Genomic DNA, 19,406 nt, shown 5'->3' on the forward strand with positions numbered 1-19,406 from the left:
AGCAGGCTATTGTATGAACGATCCAAATTGAACCTCACACCACCAGACCGGTTTAATGAAGGATTTTGTTGTTTTATAAGAATCGCCTCTTTTACCCCCCTTTCAAACCATCTATGTTCTTTCGCTAAGATTTTAACCTCATTGTCGTCAAATGAGTGGTTAGTAGCTTTTAGGTGCAAATGTACTGCCGATTGAGGCCCACTAGTATTATCCCTGCGATGTTGATAAAGTCTTTTTTTTGAGAATTTGTTGAGTCTCCCCAATGTACTGCTCTTTACAATTTTCATTCTTACAATGTATGGAATAAACTACATTACTTTGTTTTTCATTTGGTAGCCTATCTTTTGGATGCACTAATTTTTGCCTTAACGTGTTTATCGGTTTGAAATAAGTAGGAATTTTATGTTGCCAAAGGACTCTTTGTAATTTTTCAGAAACTCCTGCAATGTACGGTACTGCTACTCCTCTCCTTTTAGAATCTTGAGAATTATTGGTTTCGTTCGCTATTCTTTCTTTCTGACATTTGTTGAATGACCACTGAGGGTACCCACAGTTAGTGAGTGCTCTCCTGATATGTTTTGACTCCTTTTCTCTACCTTCAGTGCTAGTTGGTATTAGTTTAGCCCTATGCTGGAGGGTTCTGATAACTCCTAGTTTATGTTGTAAAGGGTGGTTAGAGTCAAAAAGTAAGTATTGGTCAGTGTGCGTAGCCTTCCTAAAGACTTCTGTTTTTAGCGCTCTGTCCTCTTTTATAATTACTTTACAATCCAAGAAGGCTAGTTGGTTCTCTTGAATGTCCTCACGAGTAAATTTAATGTTGAAGTCTACAGAGTTGAGATGATCTGTGAAGGATTGAATTTCTTGTTTCTTAATTATGACAAAAGTATCGTCCACATATCTAAACCAGTGTCTAGGTTTTGTCCCTGGGAAGGATGTGAGGGCCTGTTTCTCCATCTCTTCCATGTAAAGATTAGCCACTATGGGTGAAACTGGTGAGCCCATAGCACAACCATGGATTTGTTTATAAAATTTTTCCCGAAATTGAAAATACGTAGTATTAAGGCAGATTTCTAATAATTGGCAGATGTGATCCGGTTTCAGTTTGGTTCTTTCATGCAGAGAAACATCCGCCAGCAGCCTCGTCCTCACCACTGAGACTGCTGCTGGGGTTGGGACAGATGTAAAGAGAGAAGTCACATCGTATGATGCCAAAGTTTCCTCAGGTTCCAATATGAGGTCTTTGATCCTCTCTACAAACCCTGTGGTGTTCTCTACGTGGTATTCTGTGTTACCAACCAACGGAGCTAAAATAGTTTTTAAATATTTGGCTACATTGTATGTAGAGGAGTCAATGCTACAAACAATGGGTCGGAGGGGGAACCCTTCTTTATGTATTTTTGGCAGGCCATAGATACATGGCGTGGCCTCTCCCGGGTATAATCTAAAATACATCTGTTTGTCTATATGTTTTCCTTTCTCTAGCTTTTGGAGACAGTCAATCATTTCTTTCTTGTATCTATTGGAAGGGTCCCTTTTTAGTTGCTCATACGTGTTAGAATCACTGATTAACCTATTTATTTTGTCTTCATAATCCAATGTGTTGAGCAGCACTGTGCATCTGCCCTTGTCTGCTGGCAAAATAGTAATATTTTTGTCTTTTTGTAGAGTAGTTAACGCCTTTCTCTCTTCTAATGTTATGTTGGACGGAGGAAGTTTGGCACTACTGAGAAGAGCTGATATTTTAATGCGTAGATCATCTGCCTCTGCATACGAAAGTTTGTTATTTTTAATAGCCGATTCAGTAGCTGTGATATAATCTATTGTAGGTATAGTTTTAGGAGTCACTGAGAAATTTAAACCTTTGGTAAGTACCGCCTTTTCTGTCTCTGAGAGATCTCTGTCTGACAAATTTTTGATCCAATTCTCCCTTGCAAACTGTTCATACCTAATTTTACGCGTGTTTACCAGTAGCTGAGATTGTTTCAGTAAAAGTAATTTTTGAAATTTACCCTTTTTCAGTCAACTTTATTGTTAAATCGCATCCATCCACACGGCACAGTACAGATTGAATTTCTTTCCTCTCCGCCACAGTGAAAACATTAAACACACAACTAAAAATAAGAATAAATCGAAGCACACGCAAAACGTTGTTTTTATTAATACTACAACCAAGATGAACGCACCACAGGCACTTCTGATTTGTGTGTGACAGCCAGGCGATTGCTGTCCAATCACGTCTGGTTCTGTTCTGACGTCATTGGCCAACATGGCGGCCGACTGGAACAGAGGTTTGTTTTGACACGTACGATTCGGCAAAAAAAGAATCACGTTACTAACTATCCTTCGCTTTGCTTTTAAGTTTGGATTGACGATCGTTTCCATTGAAATAATTAATAGTTGAAATACGGCTGCCACGTAGGTTGCCGTAAAACCAGACTCGAAATTGACGCGTTTGTTTTGCTTTCTGACGAAGCGTTTGTGGTGCCTTTTTAACAAAGAGTTGGTCCTTATTGTAAACGCGCGCAAGGATCTGATGTCGTGTGTGTCATACGATGAGTACTGTGTCATAGAAGCTGCAACGTGTTGCTCCCGGCAGGGCATGGCTCGGTGGAGGACATGCTCGACGTCGAGAACAAGCGTCTGGCTGACAACTTGGCCACTAAAGTGTCCCTCCTCAAATCTGTAAGTAAATCCGCCGTTTTCACTGCCACGCTGTCCTCATATTCGGCTACTCTGATTTTACTAGTGATGGGAACTCTGGCTCTCTTTAGAGAAGCGGCTCTTTTGGCTCGGCTCACCAAAAACAGCCGGAGTTTATGGCTCCCAAATGGCTCTTCAGTTTTGTGTTAAAATTAATTTACTACCAAAAATAAGGCAAAGTAACATGTAACATTAATGACTAATGTAAAAAATGCACATTGTATGTGAATATGTGTGCGTGTATGGAAAACCCTCACCTGCTATGGATTTTGATCGATCGCGTGCGGCTTGAACCGAAGTCGTTCACTTGAAAGAGACGGCTCTTAAAGCCGGTTCTTTCGCGAACGACACATCTCTATACTTTACAAGATGACTCGCGTTAACATAAAAGTAGATCCTAAATAAATATCACTGGTCAAGATAATGGAGTATGACAAAAAAACGTTACAAATGAACATCAAAACTCCACAACAGTTTGTTCAAATATTCTTGAAATGACTTTTATAGCAATAAAATCATGTCAATAGCATAACTTTATGTATGACCAGATTCATGTATAACACTCACCCCTAATTTTCAATTAAAAATCTGTATAAATTTTTTTTTTTTGAATTTTTCTCAGCTCAGACCAAGAATTGCGATCAAAATCATTTCTTGACAATGTAAACAGTGAATGTAAACTATGGATATGGAGGAAAGGAAATGAAGCGTAGCTAAATGGAACTCTGTCAGATGTCGCATATTACCTGTATGTGAGAACCTTGAGTTCTTTTTTAGCTAGAAAATGTTGCGCGTTATACTCGAATAAATACGGTAGATATGATCATTTGACGTGTTGCTTCAGAAATAAGATAGCGTCATAAAATGTGACGAGCCACATCTGTGCCGAAGGCCTTGAGGTCGACACCAGTGAGCTAGTGTTTGGAAGATCGCTTTCATGAAGATTTAACTGAAAAATGACTGTTTTATTTAATTGTGGCTGCCAAATTGTGATAATAATTGTGCAACCCGTGACAAGCCACACCCCCTTGTCGCTGCTCTCATTTTGGGTGATAATAATACAGGTCATTTATAAGCGCCTTTCAAAACTCAAGGTCACTTTACAGTCACAGGATAAGTTTTTTTTTTTTTTTTTGGTTGAGCAGCGGCAGCCACACGCGCCATCGTTCACTCAACCCACTCATAGAAAGCTAACTAGCCAGCAAATAGATAGCTAATAGCTAGCCAACTAGATAGCTAATAGACAGCAAATAGCTAGCTAGCTAGGTAGCCAGTGAGATAGCCAACTATATAGCTAATAGACAGTAAATAGACAGCAAATAGATAGCCAGATAGCTAATAGACAGCTAACAGACAGCAAATAGACAGTTAGCTAGGTATCCAGCCAGATAGCTAGTCCAATAGGCAGCCAGATAGCCAGACAAAAAAAGTGAAGAGAGGAAACTTCACACACGCTCCACGTTACTTGAGAGCAATGACCATGTGAGCGTAACTGCAATGTGAAGTAAATTTGTGAAGCCTTCTGTTGACAGCTGGCATACGACATCGACAGAGAGGCCGACGATCAGAACGACTACTTGGACGCCATGGTGAGTGGAAAGCCATTGCGGGCGTCAAAAGTAGCATTTTGACACGTTTCCTGCTCTCTTGTTCCCGCCAGGACACCAATTTTATGGGCAATTCCAGCCTGCTGGGCGGCAGCGCCAAGCGCTTCTCCAACATGTTGCGCTCGGGACGCGACAGCCGCCGCATCATGTGCTACGTCACCATCGGCCTGGTGCTCTTCTTCTGCGTGCTCTACTACATCGTCACCAGGATGCAACGCTGAGACGCCGCTCGCCGTCTCTTTCCGCCACACGAGGACTGCACAGGAAACAAACTGTTGAGGGGATGGAAACAAACAAGCAGAAACAAAACATGGCGACACATGGAAGCGAACTGCAGGGGGCGGCAAAGAGAGAGCGGCAGCTGGGAATCTCATGACTTTTTTGTTTTTGTTTTTTTGGGGCCATCCAGATTGAAGAAATGCACATTAGTTTTGGTTAAATTCCAGTGGTGTACAGTTCAAATTTCTTCCTGACATGACAGTAGACTAGAGTTTGTAAAATAACATATTCAATGTCAACGCTGCTGCATATTTATGACCTTTTTAGTTTGTACCAATGTTTATAGCTTGTCAGATAGCTTTTCAATTCCAAATAAATGATGACAATGCATTTATTTTTAATATGTACTGCATAGGGGTTAATCAAAAAACCGACATTGATATAATGTGCACTTACTCGTGAAAAATTCATATATATTGTAAAAAAATCGAATGACCCAGAACATGTTTGCATTCTATTAAGTGGTTGTATTTTTTCATCGTCATTGGGAAATAACAGTAGCGGAATGAGATGCATATGGCGTTTCGTTCAGGAAACTCTTCGGCGTCGCTCGGCTATCTCCGGTGACTCGTTGACAGGACTTGTGGCCAAACAAACCGCGAGGTGGCGTTTTGTGTCTGGCGTGGCATTCGCATTGTTTCCCAAGAAAACCGAATGGCGCTTTGGTTTTCCTTCAAGTGAAGCGAGCTCGTCACCGAGCGTCTACCGAGTCCTTCCTCGGTGTTCCCCGTGACTCTTCGGTCGAATTCGGCTCTCGTCGGGTGTCCTTCGCCGGAGGAATGGACGAAGCGGAGTCTGCGACGAAGGCGCTCGGGTTGGACGAACCCTGCCGGCGGGCGGGCTCGGATACCGAGTCGGAGGCCGAAGTCTCCACGATGGCCGTCATGGCGGCGCCGGAAAACATCGACATGGGGGCCGAAGCCTTGCCGAACCACGACGACGACGCCGAATCGGATTTCGCAGGCAAGGCGGCGAGCTCCGAGTTAGCCAAATCCTCGTCGAAATGGCGCTAAAAGTCAAAAATTGCACCCACTTCTTGCTTCTCACGGGGAGCTTTTTCTTCAGATTTCGTCTTACTTGCCGTTCGTCGGCATCCTGACAGCTTCTCAAACTATTGAACACGACGCATCGCAAGCAAATGTATTTCGTCGATTTGTTTTCGCTTCTCACGTGAAACAATCGTGTTGGTATTTCAGTATTACGGTAATCGTTCGCCGTCTGGTCCTTTTTACTTTTTTTTCTGTCTTCCGTCCATCTGTTTGGTTATTTATGTAGTTGTTCATTAATTCATTTTATTTATTTATTATTAAATTATTATTTAATAATATGTATTTATTAATTATTATTTATTTTCTACTTATTAATTTACTCGTTCATCTAAACACGGCATTCTGATCAATGTTGCCTATGTGGAATATAGATTAAGCATAAAATAAAATTTGACGATTTCTAGATATCTATTAGCTATCTGTTAGCTGGCTAACTTTCTATGTATTTGAATTACTTCCGTGTTAACTTTCTACTTGTTGGCCAAAATTTCCCACACCAAACTAGGCGGGGACAGCTATATCTTAGCTATCTAGCCAGCTTCCTATCTATTTGACTTACTTCCGGGTCGAGTGAACGCTGGCGCATGTGGCTGCTGCTGCTTACCTACTGCAAAACTTATAATGTGACTGTAAAGTGACCTTGAGAGTTGAAAGACGCTTATAAATGAAATGGATTATTATATTGCAGGGTTGCGGCTGCACAACAACAAAGTAGTTTGACGCAACTCTTCCCACACTGAATGAAAATATTCACTTTGAACTCTTAATTGAATTTCTCCCATGACGACAAGAATTGATGCATGAAAATGCCGCCTTCTATTCTCGTCGTCTGGTGACTAGAGGCTCGATAAAATCATTATTTTCATATTATCTCAGTTCATTTTGGGCAGTGTCGAGCTAAACCCCCATAATAACACCAGTGGTTGTGTGGTTTAATAATAATAATAATAATAATAATACATTTGATTTATAACCGCCTTTCAAAACTCTCAAGGTCACTTCACAGTCACAGAACAAGTTCGATAGCTAGCCATGAGCTAACTAGCTAGCCAACAGTTAGCTAGCGATACAGTAAATCCAAAATTTTAAATTTAAAAGTTATTACAATGGGCCAAATTAATAACATTAAATACAATGAATCTTAATCGATGAGAAGGTTTCTTCAGCCGTCATCTGTAGTTTTTTTGAAGGTGTCGGACGTTTCGCCTCCTATCCAAGAGCCTTCGTCAGCGAACTAAAGTCTGACTGGTCGTATCGGCCCTATTTATATATCCCTAATGTCCGGACCTGGTGGCGCCGGACACAGCTAGGATAGGTCCCTACTCTCAGGTTGGGGGGAGCAGAGGACCACTCCCTGTGGCCCCACTGATTGTTCCTACATTCCTGACTAACGACTGGCCTATTTGCCCCACTCCCACCGGTATCACCTCATCAGCATTACGAACGTTGCCTAACCTGTGTTGCCTAAGCAGGCTATTGTATGAACGATCCAAATTGAACCTCACCCCACCAGACCGGTTTAATGAAGGATTTAGTTGTTTTATGAGAATTGCTTCTTTTACCCCCCTTTCAAACCATCTATGTTCTTTCGCTAAGATTTTAACCTCATTGTCGTCAAATGAGTGGTTGCTAGCTTTTAGGTGCAAATGTACATACAACATATCAGGAGAGCACTCACTAACTGTAGGTACCCTCAGTGGTCATTCAACAAATGTCAGAAAGAAAGAATAGGGAATGAAACCAAAAATTCTGAAGATACAAAAAGGAGAGGAGTAGCAGTACCTTACATTGCAGGAGTTTCTGAAAAACTACAAAGAGTCATTTGGCAACACAAAATTCCTACTTATTTCAAACCGATAAATACGTTAAGGCAAAAATTAGTGCATCCAAAAGATAGGCTACCAAATGAAAAACAAAGTAATGTAGTTTATTCCATACATTGTAAGAATGAAAATTGTAAAGAGCAGTACATTGGGGAGACTCAACATATTCTCAAAAAATGACTATCAACATCGCAGGGATAATACAAGTGGGCCTCAATGGGCAGTACATTTGCACCTAAAAGCTAGCAACCACTCATTTGACGACGATTAGATTAAAATCTTAGCGAAAGAACATAGATGATTTGAAAGGGGAGTAAAAGAAGCAATTCTCATAAAACGACAAAATCCTTCATTAAACCGGTCTGGTGGGGTGAGGTTCAATTTGGATTGTTCGTACAACAGCCTGCTTAGGCAAAACAGGTTAGGCAACATTCGTAATGCTGATGAGGTGATACCGGTGGACCACTCCTGTACGACTGAGAGCTTACACAGACGAATGTATCTTAATATAAAAAAAAGAGCTACCAAAAAAAGTAAAAAAAAAAACAAAACACTTATTTGCGTATTTTTAATTGATTTTAATATACAGTACATTTTTATTGATTTTTTAATGCTATAATTTAAAAAGCTTGACCTAAAATGTATCTTATACTAATATTAATCCTCAAAGAATAATTACGCAAGTGTTCTTGCTTGTGCTCATGTCCGGGCGCAGAAGTCTCCACGGTGGCGGTGGAAGACGTTCAGGCTGCAGACGACAACGTTTTCGCCACCCCGGTGGATGCGGTGGAGAACCTTCCGGAACACGTGTTGGTAAAGCTGAACACACGTATAATATACACGCCCGAGACAGTCTTGAGCATAGGAGCAAAAGGAAATTCCATGTTGCCACCAGGCAGTCAGGAGACTCAACTACCTCCCAGCCCTGCCCCCCCTGCCCTTTCCCACTGCCACACTCACCGAACTCTGAATACACGCTACACGCTGTACTATCAACGTAAACTCTATTTTTTTCTGCAAGACCTCACTTCAACCTTTTTTTTTGTTTGTTTTTGCATTACTACACTACGTCACGTTACATACGACACTACCTCACTTTACATTCAGAAATTACATGTGTCGTCAATTGTCTGTCTTTTTTAGCCGCGTTTTAAGTGCCTCGCACGCTGGGTCCGAGAGGACATTAATTTCATCTGTGCCGTATGTCATGCTTACTAGCATATTTGACAATAAAGCTGACTATGACTTTGACTTGACATAAGATGGAAGCCAATGGTTGCCGAGTCAGTGAGAACAGCAAAGGCCCCGGAATTGAGCCCTGTGGGACACCCACATTCAGTCATCTACAATCATACGTATGTATGGGTGTGTTTGAGTTTCTCTTTGCGCCTGATAGAGCGGAAGGAGCCCCCTGGAGCTTGCCGAGGGTCTGAGCGGCCAGAAGACCACGCTCATCGTGGTCCACACCGACGAAAGCGTTGGCCAGCAAGACCGACTCAAACCGGTGTCCGCCATCTCGACTGGTAGATGCGAACGTCGCGCCCTTAGTGCATCTTTGGATCTGTTTGTGACCCCCCCTGCCTCCCGTTTGACCTCTCAGACCTGTCGACTCGGTCTACCCCGCTGGCTCCTCCCCAGGACAAAGATCCCGCCTCCAAGTACAACTGGGACCCGTCGGTATACAACAACGAGCTGCCGGTGCGATGCCGCAACAGCAGCGGCGTCCTCTACAAAAGCCGCCTGGGCTCCGGTGAGCACACCAGACGCAACCGCCGCGTCACCGTTGAGAGGAAATGTCACCGGCGCAAAGGACTTGGGACGTAACAAAATGGCAGACGTGGCTAACTTGAGCGCGTGCTACATCGCAAGATCAGAATACACAACGGGATGTCGGCGCAATATTTTTCAGACTCGTACTCCGTTCTCAATCTGCTCAGTATGCGCCGATACCAAATCACCGATACTGCCGTTATCTGTGAAAGGCCAGTACAATTTGAATATACAGGCAATCCAAGGTTTTTGACCATAATCTGTTCCAAAAAGCTGTTCGAAAACCCATTTGTTCAGAATCAGAAAACCTTTATTCGTCCCGCAATGGGGAAATTTGCAGAAATTTGGGTGGGGGTGGGGGGTTCAAAAACCGAAACAACATTTCCCATTACAGTGATACCTCGGCTTACGAACGCCTTGGCTAACGAACTTGTCGGTTTACGAACGTTAAATTCACGAGAATTTAATCTTGGCATACGAACTATTTTTGGGGATACACACGGAGGGCAACAATGAGTGATGTGTCGTTCGTGAACGAGCCCGTTCTCCTAACAAGGAAATGGCAGCCACTATTTTTTGTCCTCTATTCCCCGCCCCCAGTCTTAAAGCCGCATGTGATTGGTCAAGAACGCAGCAGTGAGTGGGGGGGAGTTACAGAAACACAGAGCTGCAAATGAAAATAGATAAGCAGACGACAGAGAGTGAGAAAATGGATAGAAAACAGTGAAATTTGGACTCATTTCAATTCTATTGATAGTTCAAAGGCAGAGTGTAGACTGCAAGGTTAAAATATCCCATAATCAGGCTCCACAAATAACCCCCACAAGACATCTGTACACTTGATGCAAAAAGCTATCAACCTAGCTAAACAGAACACAATTGATGAGGAACTAGATAAAAATGATCACAGAGCAAGCACGGCAACTTCACTCGGATAGCCTCAAGCGGCAACCTGAAAGTTCGGCATCCTTTGATGATTTCAAGGCTAGCCACGGATAGTTCGAGAACTTTAACCGTCGTACAGGGATTCATAGTGTCATTCGTCATGGTGAGGCAGCCAGTTCTGACGATAAAGCTGCAAAATGGAATCATTCAAGATAGTGGAAGAAGGCTACGTTCCTCATCAAGTGTTTAAAGCTGATGAAACCGACCACTCCACTCCATCAAACCATCAACGACCATCACAAAGGTCAATAAAATGACTTTATTATACTGTAGTTTATTTCTTTATGATACATATAATGTATATTTTGTGTAGTTTTAAGGCTTAGAAAATTAGAAAGTAGAAAATGATGTTTTATGGGGACCTGGGAACGGATTATTCTCATTTTAATGGTTTCCTATGGGAATTTAATGTTTGGGATATACACTTTTCGCCTTGCACACTCCATCAGTTCGTAAGCCAAGGTATCACTGTATAATCAATGTAAAATTTGTTAATCCGTTTTGACTGGTTTTTAATTATTTTTTTTTATTACATTGTTTATGTTTGGAGGCGGTAAAGGTCGCTGCATCAAACACGATCAGCGGTGGTTGACGCCCACCGAGTTTGAGGCCCTGGCGGGTCGCGCCTGCAGCAAAGACTGGAAGAGGAGCATCCGCTACGGAGGGAGGCCACTGCTTTGCCTCATCCAGGTCCCAGCGCGTCCCTGTCCGTCTGTCCGTCTTTCCGTGCCTTATACTCGGACCTCGTGTGTGTGTGTGCGCAGGACCGCATCCTCAACCCCCACGCCGCCTCGTGCACGTGCGCTGCCTGCTGCGACGACATGGTCCCGGTGAGGCGCCGCCGTCTCTGTTCCTACAAATGTGTTGCTGCGCCGTCCGATTCGCCACCATTTCGCCATCCGTTGGCATCCGATTCGCTGCACTTGCCACTAGTTAGCTCCCTAGCTAGCTCGATAGATGAGCATGGAATTTCACGAGTTTGATGCGGCGGGCCAGGTTTGGCCCCCGAGCCTTGACTTTGACACCTGTGATCGAATGGATTAGCCTGCTAGCTGAATATGGTAGAAAGAAAGCTAACTCGCTCTCTAGCGAGCTCGATCGATGAGCACAAAATTTCACAAGTTTGATTTGCTTTCGTGGGCCGAAGAAAATGATGTGACGGGCCCGATTTGGCCCCCGGGCCTTCACTTGGACACCCGTGTGTTACACTCTCTGGCTAATTGTGTATTTGTCGTTAAAAGGATGGAGAGTCCTTGGAAGCGGAGAACATCACAATGGTACTCTTCAAAAAGCAAAGAAATCCAAAATGATCCCTGGTCCTGCTTTCTGCGGGTATCCCCAGTGTGACGTGGGTGTTCAACAGAACGGCCCGGTGCGGCTCTTCGTCCCGTACAAGCGAAGGCGCAAGGAGACGGACCCGCCGGCTGTCCCCGCCAAAAAGGACGTCCCTGCCAGCAAAAATATCACGTTGAGCACCGGGACCGCTTGTGAGTCACATGACTGATGGCCAGCAGTGAGGGAGGGCGGGGGAATTGTTAAGAATAATAATAATAATCCATTTAATTTCTAAGCGCCTTTCAAAACTCTCAAGGTCACTTTACAATCACTGGATTAGTTTTTCTGTGGGTGAGCAGCGGCAGCCACACGCGACACTACGACAGCCACACTAATAGATAGCAAATGGATAGCTAGCTAGGTAGCCAGCGAGATAGCCAGCTAGATAGCTAGCTAAATAGCCAGCAAATAGATAGAAAGCTAGCTAATACATAGCTAATAAATAGCCAGCCAGATAGCTAGCTAGATAGCTAGCTAAATAGCCAGCAAATAGATAGAAAGCTAGCTAATACATAGCTAATAAATAGCCAGCCAGATAGCTAGCTAGATAGCTTGTCAGCTAATAGGTAGATAGCTAGATAGGCAGCCAGCTAGCTAGACAGCTAATAGATAGCAAATAGATAGCTAGCTAGGTAGCCAGCTAGATAGCCAGCTAAACTCAAATAGATAGAAAGATCGATCGATAGCTCGAAAGATCGGTAGACAGCTAGATAGCAATCTAGATGGCCAGCTAGATAGCTAGCTAGATAGCCAGTTAAACTCAAATAGATAGAAAGATAGCTAAGTAGCTAATAGATAGCTAGCTAGGTAGCCAGCTAGATAGCCATCTAGATAGCCAGCTAAACTCAAGTAGATAGAAATATGGCTAGCTAGCTAGCTAAATAGCTAGTCAGCTAATATATAGATAGGTTAGAAAGGCATACAGCTAGCTAGACAGCTAATGCATAGCAAATAGCTAGCTAGCTAGGTCGCCAGCTAGATAGCCATCTTGATAGCTAGCTAAACTCAAATAGATAGAAAGCTAGCTAGCTAGCTAATACATAGCATAGATAGCCAGCCAGATAGCTAGCTAGATAGCTAGTCAGCTAATAGATAGGCTAGCTAGGCAGCCAGCTAGCTAGACAGCTAATAGATAGCTAGCTAGGTAGCCAGCTAGATAGCCAGCTAAACTCAAATACAGTAAAGTCTTGTTATATCGATATTCAAGGGAGTCCGAAAAAATATCGATATAACCGGGACTATCGATATATCCGATATCGATATAACAAGACTTTACTGTACATACATAAATTAATTTGTGAATATATACATCAATAAATTAATTCCTGAATAAATACATAAATAGATACATGTTTAGAAAGTGAATAATAAATACGTAAATAAATACATGTTTGGAGAGTGAATAATAAATACATAAATAAATACATGTTTAGAAAGTGAATAATAAATAAATACATGGACTGAGCCATTACTTTAGTTTACTTTGACTCAAATTTCTGTGTTTAGAAAGTGAATAATGAATACATAAATAAATACATGTTTAGAAAGTGAAAAATAAATAAATAAATAAATAAATAAATAAATAAATAAAGATAGAAAGCTAGCTAATACATAGCTAATAGATAGCCAGCCAGATAGCTAGCTGGATAGCTAGTTAGCTAATAGATAGATAGCTCAATAAACTAGATCGGCAGCCAGCTAGCTAGACAGCTAATAGATAGCTAGCTAGATAGCCAGATAAACTCAAATAGATAGAAATATAGCTAGCTAGCTAATACATGGCTAATAGATAGCCAGCCAGATAGCTAGCTAGATAGCTAGTCAGCTAATAGATGGCTAGATAGGCTAGATAGATGGGTCTGGAGTATTACGCTCTGAAAGTCGTTAGCGAATGGAAAATGAATCTCGTGAAATCGGGATTCATATAGCGTTGACATTTTGACCCTTTATACGACACAATCCGTTGCGTGCTAAAATCTACTCTGTGAAGTCACTTCTTTTTTCTTCTTGCAGTCACGGTGTCACCGATGGGTCAGATCACCCCGTCGGGGACGTTGTCTTTCGGGCACTCGCCCGGCAGCGACACGGCAGCGGCCGCCGCCGCCACCGCCGCCATCATCTCGGACGCCTCAGCGCAGAGCGAAGTCTACGCAGACACGGCAGGTGCTCTGATTGGCCTGGGGGTTGGGGGGGGGGGTAACAGATTAATGCACATGTGCCCAAGTCGAGGCCCGGGGGCCAAATCTGTTCCGCCACATCATTTTCTTCGGCCCGCCAAAGCAAATCGAACTTGTGAAATTCCATGCTCATCTATAGAGCTAGTTAGCTTTCTTTCTAAAGTATTCAGCTAATGCGCTAATCCATTCGATCGCAGGTGTCAAAGTCAAGGCTCGGGGGCCAAATCTGGCCCACCAAAAAGCAAATCAAAGTCACAACCCAAATTTCAACCATGTCCAACCACAATAACAGTCATTATTTTTTTACTTGAAAACTAATAATAATAATACTACATTGTATTTATATGCGCCTTTCAAAACTCTCAAGGTCACTTTACAGTCACAGGATAAGTTTTTCTGTGGGTGAGCAGCGGCAGCCACACCCGCCAGCGTTCACTCAACCCGAAAGTTAATAAATAGGAAGCCAGCTAGTAGATAGCTCATAGATAGCCAACAGATATCTAGCTAGATAGCTAGCCACGTAGATAGCTCCATAGCTAGCTAGCTATCTAGATAGATAGTTAGCTAATACACTGAATGTCACTATTAAATACACAGATAGAAAGGTAGCCCGCCAGCTAGCAGATAGCTCCATAGCTATCTAGCTAGCTAGCTATCTAGATAGATAGTTAGTTAGCTAATACACTGAATGTCACGATTAAATACACAGATAGAAAGGTAGCCCGCCAGCTAGCAGATAGCTAATGGATAGCCAGCTGGATAGCTCCATAGCGAATAGCTAGCCAGCTCGATTGTTAGCTAATACACTGAATGTCACTATTAAATACACAGATAAAACTCAACCCGGAAGTAACTGAAATAGATAGAAAGCTAGCCAGCTAAGAGATAGCTAATAATAATAATAATAATAATAATAATAATAATAATACATTTCTTTACAAGCGCTGGTCAAAACTCTCAAGGTCACTAAGCAATCACAGGGCAAGTTAAATAGCTAGCTAGAGAGCTAGCTAGATGGCTATATTGGATTGTATGTACCTTTATTCGTCTCGCAGTGGAGAAATTGACATTACACAGCAGCAAAGTTACGAAAGGAAGAGGAGAAAGAAAAGGAAAGAAAGAAGTAGAAAAACAAAATACAGGAGCTGCTGGAAAGGCAGCCACTCTCGCGGCGCCATCTTGAAGTAAAAAAAAACACAATATGACATCACAAAGACACAGCGAATCATTCATTCTTCAGCACTTGCTGTACCCTCTTTGTGACATGAAGCAGTTGTTGATGAAAGAGGAGAGGATCAAAGCGTCCTTTTCAGCAGTGGATCAGGGACATCATGGTGGAATGTGCGTGTATGTCCAACTCTTTTAATCATCGGTGAGGAAGCAAAGCGCTAATGATAGTTATTGATTAGTTTGTTTTCCCCAAATTCAAAATGGCCGGCGAGAGGAAACCGTAACGACAAAAAAATGACTTTGGCACCCCTGGATGAATGGATTATTTAAATCCGGCACAAGAAGTGAGGCGTCGGTGTTAAGCGAGGCCCGAACCACTTCTCTCCTGTTCCGTCAGTGTTGACGGCGTTGCCGGCGCTGCCGGCGTTGGCGGCGTTAGCGCTGTGCCCCCAAGCCAAGATGTCGGTGGCCTCCCCCTCGGCCTCGCTGGTGGGCACTCTGGAGGCGGCGGCCACCTCGGCGCCGGCCCCGCCTCTCTTGAACTCCAGCCCCGCCCACCCCTGGCAGGCCCTGGACGAGATGGCCGACACCCTGGTGAGCAACGCGCAGCAACTCAAAGCCCTCATCCAGCAGGCCAAAGGGGACAATAAAGGTCACAAAGTGGTAAGGCTGGGGGTCGGGGGTCGCCGAATAATCACTTGCAACGGACCCTCGCGGTCGTGATGGACGAGCGAAGCTTCACGAAGCACTTCTGCTCTCGTTTGTGTTGCTTCAGTGTGCCGTCAGTCAGTCCTTCCAGAACCAGACGCCGCCGGACGACTTGCAAGCCAAACGGAGCAGCGACATTGCCGAAGTCATCCTCAATGTAAGTTTTACACTACCCGTTTTTAGTCACAATGCCTCGCCATGTTGACTGGCAGACCATGTGCCAACATGTGTCCACTCCTGTGCCAGGGTTTTTGTCATTGTCATGCCAATTCCAGGACCCACACAATATTGACTTTTTGGACGACATCAACATTCAATTCGGCGTTAGAAACCTTAGACTCTCTTCTTTCATCAGAAACAAATAGTTAATTCCTAAGCTATCTGGAGTTATATGAGCTTGAAATGGGGGCGGCTGTCCAAAATACAACCCGGTAGATGGCGGACGAGTTTTCGGCGGCTGAACACCAAACTATACGGACGAACAGCGCCATGGTGGCTGGCGGACTAGTTTTTGTCACACCCTTTCTATGAGTGCGGGTTTGGTTTGTTATCGAGTGCAGTACGTTTGGACCGAAAAAGACCCCATCACAGGCTAGTGTTTAGCCGAAGAGGACACGAGAGCAGAAGAAGCTCATTGAAAAACACCAACGAGGTGTGTGTTTGTGTGACTTGGCGTTCCAGTACCCGTATGCTAAGTTGCTACATGTGGCTAAGGGTATTTCTGTGTTTAAGCAACGGTCTCAGGCAATAGAAGAGGTTGAAAAACTTCTGTTGATTTGGATTAACGAAAAGCAGCTAGCAGGGGACAGTGTGAGTGAGGGGATTATCGTCGAGAAAGGACAGCAACTTCACTCGGAAGGTGACTCTCCTTCCAAACAGTAACTCCCTCCTCCCACTCCATTCCATCAGGCCATCAACAACCATCACAAAGGTCAATAAAACCACTTGATTATACATTACAAGTTTATTTGTTGAATTACAATCCAATAGCACATTTATTATACGTAAAATAAGGTCTATTTTGTGTACTTTTAAGGCTTATTTAGTAGAAAATTATGTTGTATGGGGACCTGGGAACGGATTATTCTCATTTTAATGGTTTCCTATGGGAAATACATGTTTGGAAGACACTTTCTGGGAACCAATTAAGTTTGTAAGCTGAGTTATCACCGTATATCGATTTCTATCGGGCTTGAACAACAGCTGAAACTAACAAAGGAAAAAAAAAAACATTGCCAGAGGTCTGGCCAACACTTTATCGGCACCCAAGCATGACAAAACAAAACCCAAACACAATCGGGAATTACGCTCTACATCATAATTACATATTTCCCAATACATACATAATTCCCAATGAAATACGGGAATGGCAGTGAATGGTTAAAAGGTAATGGCCGCCGTGTGGTCTTTTCAGCAGATGTGCGAGAACTGCGGCCGCGTGGCCCTCAGCGAGTGCACCGGCTGCCGCAAAGTCAACTACTGCTCCAATTTCTGCCAGAGGAAGGTGAGTGAGGGGAGTGGCTGGAAAAGGTGGTGGGCAGGGTGACGAGGGTCTCGTCTTGATTGCAGGACTGGCGAGATCATCAGAACAGCTGCTTCCAATCAGGAGGAGGCGGGGCCCCGGCGCAGGACGAGCCAATGGCGGCACTTGGCATGGACAAATTCAAACAAGACGGCGTGGCTTGATTGTGTGTGTGTGTGTGTGTGTGTGTGTGTGTGTGTGTGTGTGTGTTGGCAAAGATCATTTGGAGTTATTTTTCTGTAGCTCCGAAATTTTTTTGTTTGTTGTCGTCATGGTTTGGTGCCAAGATAAAACCATTTCAAAGTGTGAATTGGTTGATTGAGTGTGGAAGGGGAAAAGTGTGTATCCCAAACATTAATTTCCAATAGGTAACCATTAAAATGAGAATAATCCGTTCCCAGGTCCCCATCAAACACAATTTTCGATTTTCTAATTTTCTAAGCCTTAAAAGACAACCGACGCCTTCGAACAAGTTGTGTCCATAAGTTGTAAAATGGCTTCAAATAACTTCTTCTGAGCGTATTTTACAAAGATTCCACCGCGTATTTACCTTTTAAGACTCGCGCCGAATATTCCGGAAGTCTTGTTTTTGAGTTGGTGACGAGTCCTCACGTCACATCACTGAAGGAACGCCTCTGACCGAGAAAGGACACACTGTAGCAGTCCTTTTATCACGTCAATGCATTTTGCGGTACTTTGTTTGGTCTGAAAACTTCGTGTTGATGGCAAAATTAGAAGGAAAACATATAATCAACACTATGGTGAATCTTTGTGTGTTGTGATAAAAATGTTGAACCATTTTCCACACGGAGCTTTGTCACCATCTTCTGCCTTTTTTGGGTGCTACATTTCCCCCCAATGTTGCCTCAAAATGGCACGGAATCAATTCTTTAATCGATTGCAAACATGTATGCTTTCCTCTTCAGAACTATTTGAATCATATTCATAACTGGATGAGTAACAAGAAAGCATCTTCTCCCAATCTCAAGCCATTGTTTTGATTCTCCAGCAAGGCAAGACGTCTTGGCGTGACACCACGAACAAGGGGGCGGGACCTTCTGAAACTGGCCACTTCCGGGTTCAATTTTTTGCAGTTTCAGCACACTTTAAGTCATTTTTATTGGTGTTTAGCATTTGACTTTTGGGTATTTTAGATGCTATAAAACCTTTTTCTGATGTCAGGAAACAAAAAAGTGATGTCGGTTGTCCTTTAAAATGACACAAAATAGACCTTATTTTATGTATAATAAATGTGCTATGGTATTGTAATTAATCAAATAAACTGTACTGTTTAATGAAGTCGTTTTATTGACCTTTGTGATGGTCGTTGATGGCTTGATGGAATGAAGTGGCCATCTTGAGGAATGAATCCTTGTAAGCTTTGGTAGCTTCATCGTAAGAACCGGTTGCCTCACCGTGACGAATGACACTATGAATCCCTGTACGACGGTTAAAGTTCCCGAACCATCCGCGGCCAGCTTAGAAATCATCAATGGATGACGAACTTCCAGGTTGCCTCTTGACGTTATCCGAGTGAAGTTGCCGTGCTTTCTATGCGATAATTTTACCTAGTTCCTCATCAATTGTGTTGTTTAGCTGGGTTGATAGCTTTTTGCATCAAGTGTTTCAAGGACCTCCGGGTTGTACATCTTGGAAGTTGTTATATTGCAACAGATGCAGGCAGACACGCTTGAAACTGCATTAATAGATGATACCCTTGCTTGTGCTTTCTCTTCAAATTGATGGGATATTTTAACCTTGCAGTCTACACTCTGCCTTTGAACTATCAATAAAGTTGAAACGAGTCCAAATTTCATGGTTTTCTATCCATTTTCTCTCTCTGTCGTCTGCCTATCTATTTTTATTTGCAGCTCTGTGTTTCTGTAACCCCTCCCCTCACTGCTGCGTTCTTGACCAATCACGTGCGGCTTTAACAGAAGACCGGGGGCGGGGAATAGAGGACAAAAAAATAGTGGCTGCCATTTCCTTGTTTGGAGAACGGGCTCGTTCACGAACGACACATCACTCATTGTGGCGCTCTGCGTGTATCACGAAAAATAGTTTGTATGCCAAGATTAAATTCTCGTGAATTTAACGTTCGTAAACCGACTGTATTGTTTTTCGAAAGGATTGAGCTCGCTAGCTTCCATGATGCTCGCTAAAGTCCCAACCAAAATTTCAAATTGCAGACATGTAGACGACACTAAGTCATTATTTTTGACTCCAAATTTCAAAACCAGTTATTCAATATGTAGTGTGTTCATTATGTCATATTTTCCAGGGGATTAAACATGCTAAAGGCTTCCCCAAATTCAAAAATG

General features: G+C 43.1%; 2 protein-coding genes across 4 annotated transcripts; both read left to right on the plus strand.

The window, feature by feature from the left end:
- Window positions 1–2,251: 2,251 nt before the first annotated feature.
- bet1l (Bet1 golgi vesicular membrane trafficking protein like) lies at window positions 2,252–4,929 on the plus strand. The gene is made up of 4 exons (XM_088995677.1): window positions 2,252–2,288; window positions 2,597–2,682; window positions 4,233–4,289; window positions 4,361–4,929. The coding sequence occupies exons 1-4, from the start codon at window positions 2,267–2,269 to the stop codon at window positions 4,526–4,528; spliced, it is 333 nt and encodes a 110-aa protein (XP_088851803.1). The 5' UTR covers window positions 2,252–2,266; the 3' UTR covers window positions 4,529–4,929.
- A 111-nt stretch (window positions 4,930–5,040) lies between these two features.
- Window positions 5,041–18,380, plus strand: deaf1 (DEAF1 transcription factor). Of its 3 annotated transcripts, none has more exons than XM_088995669.1 (13): window positions 5,041–5,549; window positions 8,174–8,271; window positions 8,855–8,981; window positions 9,059–9,208; window positions 10,724–10,863; window positions 10,938–11,003; window positions 11,415–11,450; window positions 11,516–11,660; window positions 13,522–13,671; window positions 15,253–15,518; window positions 15,631–15,720; window positions 16,978–17,067; window positions 17,133–18,380. In XM_088995669.1, exons 1-13 carry the CDS (start codon window positions 5,366–5,368, stop codon window positions 17,247–17,249), a joined length of 1,659 nt encoding a protein of 552 aa, XP_088851795.1. In that variant the 5' UTR covers window positions 5,041–5,365; the 3' UTR covers window positions 17,250–18,380. The 3 variants fall into 3 exon arrangements, with proteins under 3 accessions (XP_088851795.1, XP_088851796.1, XP_088851797.1); XM_088995670.1 differs by having other exon boundaries at window positions 16,981–17,067; XM_088995671.1 differs by having other exon boundaries at window positions 11,537–11,660.
- Window positions 18,381–19,406: the final 1,026 nt, after the last annotated feature.

This window comes from Hippocampus bargibanti, linkage group LG05, assembly GCF_051943395.1.
Source record: "Hippocampus bargibanti isolate YZ-2025 linkage group LG05, ASM5194339v1, whole genome shotgun sequence".
Classification (NCBI taxonomy): Eukaryota; Metazoa; Chordata; class Actinopteri; order Syngnathiformes; family Syngnathidae; genus Hippocampus; species Hippocampus bargibanti.